The sequence below is a fragment of the Wolffia australiana genome, chromosome 3 (genome assembly GCF_029677425.1).
Source record: "Wolffia australiana isolate 7733 chromosome 3, ASM2967742v1".
In the NCBI taxonomy this organism is placed as follows: Eukaryota; Viridiplantae; Streptophyta; class Magnoliopsida; order Alismatales; family Araceae; genus Wolffia; species Wolffia australiana.
This window is the reverse complement of record NC_135837.1, coordinates 10,094,025-10,104,850: the sequence shown is the minus strand read 5'-3', so window position 1 is coordinate 10,104,850 and position 10,826 is coordinate 10,094,025. Positions and strand designations below refer to the sequence as shown.

The 10,826-nt window shown below is 38.7% G+C and overlaps 1 protein-coding gene across 2 annotated transcripts; it reads left to right on the top strand.

Annotated features, from left to right (window-relative positions):
• The first annotated feature begins 5,814 nt into the window (after positions 1 to 5,814).
• Positions 5,815 to 8,405, top strand: DFL2 (Auxin-responsive GH3 family protein). 2 transcript variants are annotated; one of them, XM_078572479.1, is made up of 4 exons: positions 5,815 to 6,258; positions 6,435 to 6,536; positions 6,654 to 7,450; positions 7,728 to 8,405. In XM_078572479.1, the coding sequence occupies exons 1-4, from the start codon at positions 5,870 to 5,872 to the stop codon at positions 8,273 to 8,275; spliced, it is 1,836 nt and encodes a 611-aa protein (XP_078428605.1). In that variant the 5' UTR covers positions 5,815 to 5,869; the 3' UTR covers positions 8,276 to 8,405. The 2 variants fall into 2 exon arrangements, with proteins under 2 accessions (XP_078428605.1, XP_078428604.1); XM_078572478.1 differs by having other exon boundaries at positions 5,816 to 6,258; positions 6,639 to 7,450.
• Positions 8,406 to 10,826: the final 2,421 nt, after the last annotated feature.

Here is a 10,826-nt window from a genome sequence, read left to right as displayed (position 1 = left end):
TCAAGTCCGTTCGGCCGTAGACGCCTTCGTTGCCCCAACGAGGTTTGAGAGGCCACCGTCGCCAACACCCGACGACCCTGTCCAAGCTTCGAGCTCAGCGCCTCCCTCGAGTCGGAGTTTGCATGTATGATACGTAAGACATTCATTGCATCGTAGTCACATCGACGTGTTAGGGTTTTATCCATCAGACGACGAGACTGTCGATGTTTGATACCATCATCCCTTATTGGCACCAAACCATCATATTTGGTGTCGACTGGACAACGTCCCCGATGACGTCCAACATCACACATCCTGATTGGGCATGACCGTGTCCACTCTTGGCGAATATCAGCTCCTGTTTGGACCGACCGATCGTGACCATCGTGATCGGAAAGTCCACACTTTTATTCATACTAGGCTTATCACCCCTGTTCTTAATGAAATTTCCCCCAAAATTTCTCCATTGGGTCAATGATTTCATCCAATAACTTGATAAACCTGATTGTTTATGCTCTGAAGTCAGAGGTGTGTCCTGTCTTTTGCCGGCATCGTTGTTGCGTCCACACCACGGCAAATAACCTATCCCTTGCATCCAATTTCTCATCGAAAGTGTGAGGATGAGCCATTTGACTTTAGAGAAGTCAAATGGAGTTAGTTTATCAAAACAAACACACCAATTCACATAAAATTCAGCACGTAGGCATTAAAGCACATACTTCACTTAAATGCGGTATTTCATGGTAATATAGGCATAACTGCATGTCGTGATGATAATTTTTCATCCAAAAAATAACAATTTGATGCATGTATGCAACGACAATTTCATGCTTATCAGAATCCTGCATTGCACCGCAGAAAATTGCTAACCCTTAAGCACATAATCCTGGATTACTCTCTACTTAGTTCACACAACTTAAGATTCCAACAGATCCCAGAAACTCGGGTATCCAGGATCTCACACTCACAGCACGTTTTAACTACTCCCCACTGCCGACTTCATCCATTAATCGACACAAAATTAAATTATATATAATTTTAAATTTTTATTAGAAAGATAAATATATTAATTTTATCATTTTGAAAACGATATATTTAGAAAAGAATAAATATAAACTATACATATACAAGATAATTAAAAGTGGCATTTATAATTTTTAGTGCTTTTTTATTTACATTTAATTTAGAAAAGTTTCAAATATAAAAATTTAGTCTATATGTATTCATCATTTCTAATATTATATTTGATGGTCTTTTGATTTTATTATATTAACTAAACTTTGGGAAACAAGTTATAAACTTTAGAAGTAATTTTTGGTGGCTTTCTTCTAAATATGACCCATATGAAATTATATAAAAACATACATATATATATATATATATCCCACAAAAATCTATATATTCACTTAAAAAAAAATTTAGTGCCTAGCTGATACAATTCTGAGATTTAAGTTATGTGTCCGTGTGGGTTGACCCATTATTGTATTTTATAGTATTTATGTGGGTACCTTGCATAAAATACACTTGGGAAAAAAACTGAGATAAAACCATCATAAAGTTTGACCTATTAATATGTTAGGTTTAGTTAGTTTAGTAGTGAAATTTCCAATGTGTATATGAAAAATATTTGATGATATAAAAATGATCGATATAGGTAGAATTAAGTTGGGTCATGGCCTAAAGGGAAATCCCCTTCGAGCTCATTTGTAGATATTTGAGAGGGCCAATATCATTTGTCTTGCTTGGGGAGGAATGACCATTTCCAAATGCTTGTGGATGACAACAACCAGTTGATGTGGGTAGTGATCCTTGAAACATTGGCAGATGCATTTGCTTTTCTCCAAAAATTCAAGAACATCGGAGAAAATGAAACGGATCTAAAGATTCAGTGCACAAGAATAGATCAAGGAGGATAATTTTACACATAATTCACCAAATACTGTGATGACCATCGGATCAAACATCAACTCACTTCCCACTGCTTGCCTCATCATAATTGCATGGCTAATAAAAGAAACATGACAATGATGTCGGTCTTTAGAAACTGGTTGAAAGGGAAGATTTAGTGAGCCAGAAATTAGGGTTGGAAATGATATTATGGCTTCTGATTTAATAACAAATAATGTAATTTTTACCTCAACCACTGATTGTCACAAAAGTAAATTATATATAATTTAAAATTTTGATTAAAAAGATAAATATATCAATTTTATCATTTTAAAAATGATATATTTAAAAAAGAATAAATATAAACTATATATATACATGATATAGTTAAGAGTAGCATTTATAATTCCACCTTAACATATCAAATCGCTTATCACCTTTACATAATTGCACCTGCTGGAAATGAGGCAGAAGAATATCAGCTGGAGTTCTGTCTTCTTGGAGAAAATATGACAATAATAAATTCTTAGAGAAAATATGACTACTATTTTAAAATATATAGCTATGTGGAAATTCTATGAATAGAGTGAGGAAATTGTTTTATGGATGACCAGTTTTAATGCATAATAGTAAGAAAAAATGTTCAATGGGCTTCCTGTGCCTTCCAAAAAAAATAGTCGGAAAAAAATAATCATACATCCATTAAACTTAGTTGCCATAACACGTAGCTGATTACATTAAATAATAAAATTCAGATGAGTTTATAAACTTTGGATAGTTCTTTTTGAAATTGATAATAAAAAATTTCTCATGAAAGTGTATAAAAGGCCATTTGGTTGATGTAGACTACAGTGAAGGAAAACGAATCTTGAACCGCTGCCATGTCCATCCATTCATTGCATACCAGTAGCTGTCTCCTGTCTATTCCATACTCTGCTGACATGTAATTAGTATGTTTCCCCTCTCCATCTACCAACCACTTGCCTGTACCAAGCATATAGTCCCATCTCCATCCATCGCCAACTAGCTTGGAGAGTGTGGTAACCACAAAACACTGTTGCACTGCCATCTATACCTAAGCTAGTGTCGCAATTCTCATTGTCACCTTCATCATGTTTGTGCTCAGTGTCCTCATTTTCACCATTGTTGCCCTCACCGCCATCCAATGCTTCTTTCCTGCACCGCAAACATCAATCTATATTAATTAAATTTGGACTAGGAAGGCCCTTTGCTTGCTTTTAAAAATAAATCGCAAAATTGCACTATCATTATCCACTGAATAATTTACAGGATGATCATTTTTGATGTCATTCTTTCACAATAAGAGAACTTTCCTGATGGAAGTTTCGTTACATGACTTCAGTACCCGATGAATGTTGTCAACCCTTAACCATATTAAGAATTATGATATTATTACTCAAGTAAAAAGATATGATTCCCGTGAATTTTTTGTACTTATTTAAGAGAACTGATATATGATGATGCACTGGGAACTAATGTGACATTTTTCACTGTAGCTAATATTGATATAATCCATACATGGGTAATACCAATTTGACATCTATAATTTGACATACGTCAGTTTCTCATCGGAGGCATTTAGTAACGTCAACCAAGTTTGCTATATAATCAAAGGTGGTAAATTCCATTTTAAGTCTCATAAATAATATCATAAGATCAAAACCTGAAACACAATACTATCAATATGACAATGTGTTCTATATATTATTTTCTTATTACATTGACAAATAATCTTTTTGACACTTATCATGTTTGATACAATAAAATGCGCAAATAACTGTAGTGAGATGCCTCTTCATTTTCATTCTTTTTTATGCAATCCAAATCCAGAAATAGATTACCAGCTAGGGTCTTCAACTTAATCACACAGATTAAATAAAAATATTTAGTGTAACTTAACACAATCTAATTTTTACTGCCAAAACTACAATCTAGAATCTCAAAGCTGATATCTTATTTAGTATCAATCAAAATTCTGTTCTCAAGAATAATGTTACTAAATCTTAACATGAATTCAAAAATTTGAATCCCATTGTCCATCCAAACCTCAACTATATATTTATATGTGTGTGTGTGGTAAGAAAACATTTTGGAAGAAAAATAATTGGGGAGGGAAAACAATATATATGGATATGACATCTCAAAAAACCTTTCTTAAGATATCTATTGAAGGAGCCTGTGATATTGTATCAAGCAGCAAAAACTACATGTATTTGATGAATGTGTATGTAACTAAAAGTTCAATCATGAATGATAAAGCGAATGCAGCCTCTCATGACAATCTTATCGAATGAGCTCCAAACAAATCATATCGTATGATATTCATTGATAGAGAAAAATGTATCAGTGTGAGAAAATGGAGTATGCTATCGATGGTGGCAGAAAAAATAAACTAAATAAAACTTCTCTCGTAATCATATTGAGGTTTAATTTGATGATTTGTTAGACGTCTTCTTGACTTTTAAAAATCGTAAGGAATTCTCTTTGGGAATGTAAATTTCGAATGAAGTTAAAAATAATAATAAACATTTCGTAATATTTTCCTAAATAATCTAATACTTATTTTATTGAGTTATAAAAATATTTGAATATATGTCAAAATTGATAACCACTGAAGGTACTGAAAATAAAGCATAACCCAGGTAAATTTGTTGAAAACCTGGTAAATTTATTAAACACCAAAATGTGTTCGCTCTTCTACAGAACCTTAAGTGTTACGCGAAACAACATTTGTCCATCAAAAAGGGAGAATTAACTGGTAAAAATGCATGGCTTGGATTAGGATCAGACTTTGCATTTTTTTGCAATTCATTGCCCCTAAAATCGAGTGGGGAGTCGACATCCCCAGAGATAGACCAAGCAATCGGTAAATCTGATCGAATCTCCTGGTGATATTGCCTAGAACTCTTCTTCATTTCATGCACATGCCATTTTGATCTGATGACATAAAGTTTGATATTGACAACTCTGTGCATCAGGACCATTAGATTATTTAAATTTTGACCTGCTCGGGTAAGGAGCATCTATCTGATTATTCATATGTAAGAAACTTTATTAATAAAGTTGTGTGATCTGTCTCTTGCCCATTTCCCGCACGTTGTATTTGATCTGATGACAAGAAGTTTGATGTTGACAGCGCAGTGCATCAGGCGACAGGCGTATGGAAGCAGAGTTTACAATTGCCTAGTTTTTATAATTTAAACTTGTTAGTACTGTGGAAGTGAAAGAAGTATACAATATGTCAAGGATAATAGTCTATGACCTAAATTTTTACGCATTCATCCCAGAAACTGCAATTCCCAATACAGCCTGGCATTTCTGGAAAGTGAACAGTCAAAATCAAAGAGCCCTTGGAAGAAAGGCCAAGGCTCACCGTAGATAACCTGTTGAAGTCTATTTTCACCATCATTTGAGAGTGAATTCAGTATATTATTCTGCATATCCATTTAATGGAATATTCATGACGGGCTCTACGTTGCCGAGATATTTTCGTTGCAGTTCTTGTTCCGTTGGGGAAATAAGACAATCAAAAATGGGAGAAATGGAAGAATGAAATGCCAGAGTGATCCAAAATTTATGAACACCATTGGTAAAACTGACACAGTTAACTGATCAGTATATTCTCGCGTTGTCGTAGTCGATGCCTTAAGCTTGCTGAACCCAAGAGTGGGTTCCTCTCGCTGATGTGCCTCGGTTTGTTGAAACCCAACAATTACTCAAATGCCCAGAGAGAGCAAAAGAGATAAATATAGATTCCAAGATCAAGTCAAGTCTCAGCTAGGAAATCTCACGAACCAGTCACCTTTTCGCCGACAAAATAAGAAAGATTCGCCATGAATCTGATTCGTCGAAGAACACAGTGCCAAGGTGCGGAAGGATACAAGCCGACCCTTAGATAAAATCAGTATAAATAGGGTGGTCTCTCCTCTCCACATCATCCCCAAGTGAGATCTCCCCCTTCTCTGTCTAGAAACACAACAGAATGGTGGCGAATGGAGAAACCATCTCCACCGAGGCTAGTGAGGGAAAACCTACTTTCTCCAGTGACCGAAAAACCTCAACTTTAGCGTCTCTCCGCCCGGACGACGACGTCATCGGCTGGTTTGACCTTGTGGCGGAGAGAGCCGCGATGATGCAGAAAGAGACTCTCAGGCGCATTATCAAAACCAACGCCGTCACAGAATACTTGAAAATATGGCTTGGAGAAGACCCACCGATTGAAGATCTCCAGCTGAAGGAGCTAGAGGAGCTTTTCCGCTCCAGAGTTCCCTTGGCTGCCCACGCAGAATTCGAGCCTTATTTGCAGAGAATCGCCGACGGCGACACCAGTCCCATCCTCATAAGAGATCCCGTCTCCTGCCTGTCTCTCAGGTAACTCACTCAATCTTTGAGGGGGAATTTTCGGTGAGTTGAAGAATAGCACTGTATTGGAGATTAGCTGAAGGGGAAACTAAGACCCTCGGTAGTAGGCACCGTGGCTCTGAGTTAGAAATCTACAGATTTACGAGGATATTGTGTTTCATGGTTCTTCTTACGCTTAAATGCAGCTCTGGAACCACGGATGGGAGGCCCAAGTACATTCCCTTCACGTCCTTCAGTGCCCAAACAACCCTCCAAATCTGCAAGCTCGGCGCCGCCTACAGAGCCAGGTGTGCAAGCGAAGACCGCATCTTTCGTCAATAATTAGCGAACCCAGAAGCTTATCTCAAAAACCCATAACCTAATCTCTCTATTTTTGTCTGTCTAATTAGAACCTTCCCCACTAGAGAAGGGGGCAGGGTTCTGGAGTTCATCTATGGCAATCCGCAGCGGTTCACTAAAGGTGGAGTCGCGGTGGGCACGGCAACGACGCACGTCTTCGCCAGCGAAGCCTTCAAGGCGAAGCAGCAAGCCACAAAGTCCTTCTCCTGCAGTCCGCAGGAGATAATCCACTGTGGCGACTACAAGCAAACCACTTACGGCCACCTCCTGCTTGGCCTCTTCCACTGCGACAACATCGAGTTCATCACATCGACCTTCGCCTACAGCGTCATCCAAGGCTTCGCCGCTTTAGATGAGCTATGGCCAGAAATCTGCGCCGACATTCGTTCCGGGAACGTCAACCCTATCAGAGTTACCTCCCCCGAAGTACGCAGAGCTATCCTCGGAGTCGTCTTCCCTGACCCCGCCCTCGCGCTAAGGATAGAGTCGGCATGTAGAGAGCTTAAAGAGCGACAATGGCGGGGGCTTGTTCCTTCTCTCTGGCCCAACGCCAAGTATATTCTCTCCATCATGACTGGGTCCATGCTGCCTTATATGGCCAAGCTAAGGCACTATGCGGGTAATGTGCCTTTCGTGAGCGCCGATTACGGCTCGTCCGAGTGCTGGATTGGGGCCAACATCGAGCCCATTCAACCGCCGGAGCGCGTCACCTTCACCTTGGTTCCCACCTTCGCCTACTTTGAGTTCATCCCTTTGAGAACAAGCTCTAATGGCTCTGGTTACAGCAACGACGACGAACCAGTGACTATCGCTGAGGTGGAGCTGCACAGGGAGTACGAGCTTGTCGTCACAACCTTCACTGGTTTCATTCTTTCCTTACCCTTCAATTACTTGCGCGTTCTTCAGACGTCTCTCTTTTCTACCTTGGCCTTGGTAGGTTTACGCAGCGTATAATCAGATATCAAATCATAAACCACAAAAGTTCAAATTACTGCAAACTCCAATACAATCATTCTACATGCATATAATGCAATTTTTTCTAGATTTTTCACACTTCAGCAAACCCCCCAAATCAATTTTCCTGGCTTGAACTAGGTGTTCTCTAAATTTCTCACTATCGTTGCGTTTTTTTTCATAAGGGTTATACAGGTACAGGCTTGGGGATGTTGTGAGGGTGGTGGGATTCCACAAGAGCTCCCCTAAGCTAAGCTTCGTACGCCGGAGAAACGTGATGCTCGCGGTGAACACGGACAAGAGCACGGAGAGAGACCTCGAGCTGGCTGTGGAGAAGACGGCCGGCCTTCTGGCCAAGTCAGGAGCGGAGCTGGTCGACTTCACCAGCCGCGCCGTCGTCGGCGATGGTGCCCACTGGCCAGGCTACTACGTCATCTTCCTGGAGATCGATGGCGAGGTTAGCGACTCCGCTCTGAGAGAGTGTTGTCGAGCGATGGACCTGTCCTTCGCGGACTACGGCTACGTCGTGTCCAGGCGATGCGGCTCGATCGGCCCGCTCGAGCTCTGCGTGCTTGAAAAGGGCACATTTAAGGAGATCCTTGCTTACTACATAGGTAACGGTGGCACGCTAAGCCAGTTCAAGACACCGCGCTGCGTGAACAGCGAGGAGCTCCTGCGCATCCTTAACCGCCGTGTTCGGAGTAGGTTTAGCAGCGACGCCTACGCCGCTTGAAAAGCCTGTGCCCGGGAAATCTTATGAACAACTGATGATTCGATGGCAAGCTGTGTCGACGTCTGTCAAGCATCATCTCTTTTGTCCCATCTTCTACAATTTGCTATTGAACACGTAGCTAAATTGTTTTTATCCGTGTCAGTGATAACCTTTAGTGGATGAGAATCCAAGGGTCGGGCTCCTCGACAAGTGAGTCAGTTTCTTCTTTTTTGAGCACGATCACTACGCCATAAAAAGGACAGTACGCGTATATCTGTTGCTTGTATCTATTAGAGGGACGCCTTTTGGTTGATTAGGATTCAAGAGTTGAACCCCGCCGACAAGGGAGACATAAAACGACAACTTCATAAGTTTGGAAGCATATATTATCTCTTTACAATAGAGTATCTTATCTTACGAGTGTTGTAGGCCCGCGGAGGGGTGTAGAAGTGAAGAAAGAGACCGCAATTAATAGGAGCATCTTATCATCATTTCCCACTTCTTCATCTTTAAGATAGAGGGGACATTTATATGTTGTTTGTATCTATGACAATGACCCCGCCTCCATAACAATAGCGCAACAGTTGGAATGCACGACGCGCTATTCAGTTTTTGTGGACCACTGGGTCATAAATAACATCTGAAATATCAAAAGATAGGAAGGATATCTGATCCCTTAACTTTAGCTTATTTCATCTTGGCAATACCGAATATCCGCATAGATTTTGTAGGGCTGAACAAAGAGAACTCTTGGTAAGATCTTATCATTACGGCGTTGTTGGTTCACTTCAAGTTGTTTTTCTACATGATCGGGACCTCTCACCAATAAGACTCCACAGGGGTCATAATAAGAACACTTGGAATATCAAAAGTTAAGGATATCTCATCCATTTGATTTATAATATTTATTACAGTCTTTCTCAAAATCTGCAGACGAATGGATTGAACAAAGAGATTTCTCGTACTAAGATCTTCCAATCCGCATTGCCAATTCTGATGTCGCTCATTGCTAGAAAGGGCTCCATGCATGTGTACTCTATATTTTGCGCTGGCAATCATAGACGAAAGTTATTTAGTTGACGAGATACTTATAGAAAATTCTCCTTTAAACATAACGAATTGATTTTAGAAAATTAACCTTATAATCAGTGGTCATCATGTCTCGGACATGCTTGGGTATTTTTGCGAATAAGGCAGCGCTTCCGTCAATAGGAGCATGGAATACATAAAGTTTAACTAGAATTCTGTTTTCCAAAAAAATGAAATACATGAGAATAGTTCCTTCGTGAATAAAATATTATTATTAATATTATTATGATAATTGAGGGAAATAATTTGTGGCAGAGTGAGCATAACCTGGACATAAAAATGATTTGGCATCCCAATTGGAACCGTCTTCTGAAATTAAACGAAGAACCTCCTTTACTTTGTAATGTTAGATAACCTGAAAACCTAGTACGAAGGCACGTGTCAGTTGTACGAAGGCACGTGTCAGTAACCATTTTTTCATAGGAAAAGTCATACTACAACTCTAAACTCGTATTCAATCCATTTTCTTCCTCGACTTTTTTCTAACTAAAACATCATCTTAAATTACCAAGTATGGTGAAGCTCAGTTATTTATGATTATGGATTACAAACACGCATGCATCTGAATTAAGTGCTATTTCAAGTGAACTTCAAGTTGAATACATCAGGTTACTTTTCTTTATAAAACAAGCTTATATGATGAATGAGTTGAGGAGATAATGACCTGATACATGATATAATTACATTCAATATCACAATGCTATCCACATAGGTACAGGATAGGGTCTGGAATAATTGACAAGGACATGGCCTGTATGATTGCAAGTATGGATCATATTATGCCCTGTAAAACAATCATGTATAAATTTTATATCAGTGTATGCAAGGTGTAAAAAAGGATGGATGATGCTTGTATTTACCTGCAATAAGACGTGAAGAAGCATTTGAACATTTATCGTTCTTGATAGAACTTCCCTCCAGAAAAAGGAAAATTCATGTCTTCTAAAAATTAAATTAATTAAGTATTCTTTATTTTTTATCTCATCTGAGAAAAAAATATGTGTAAATTTAATAACTAATTAATCGTAAAAAGAATGATCGTTGGAAATTACCTGCAATCACATAACTACCTCAATAAATGAATTCTAATTGTCAAATGTTATCGATTAATCATTAAATGAAATATTAGAAAGTTACCCTTAGGGATTAAGCTCTTTCCTAAAAAATAGTTTCCTATTTTTAATTTTTTCTAGAGTTTAATTTTCAATGCCTAGATTGATCGCTTGGTCTGATCCGCCAATGGGTATTTAATTTGGATTTCTCTATACTTCTAATATAATGATACTAGAAAACGATTTTCATATTAAATAGGGAGATAAGTTGGTAGACCTGGGAGCCTGTAACTACATTATCATTTCAATGCTTGTGTCGTATGCTCACCTGCGATGTTATCTGACCTAAACTGCATCATTGGAGAAAACATGATAGTTTATCAGGCTTCTATTTTAATTCATACCACTCATGCCATATTTTAGTAGACCAA

What these genes read in the sequence shown, in the direction of transcription:
- DFL2 (XM_078572478.1), top strand. Translation starts at nt 5,870, where the DNA reads ATGGTGGCGAATGGAGAAACCATCTCCACCGAGGCTAGTGAGGGAAAA. An exon ending in GTCTCCTGCCTGTCTCTCAG is followed by an intron (nt 6,259 to 6,434) that starts GTAACTCACTCA and finishes GCTTAAATGCAG; the next exon opens with CTCTGGAACCACGGATGGGA. An exon ending in GGCGCCGCCTACAGAGCCAG is followed by an intron (nt 6,537 to 6,638) that starts GTGTGCAAGCGA and finishes CTGTCTAATTAG; the next exon opens with AACCTTCCCCACTAGAGAAG.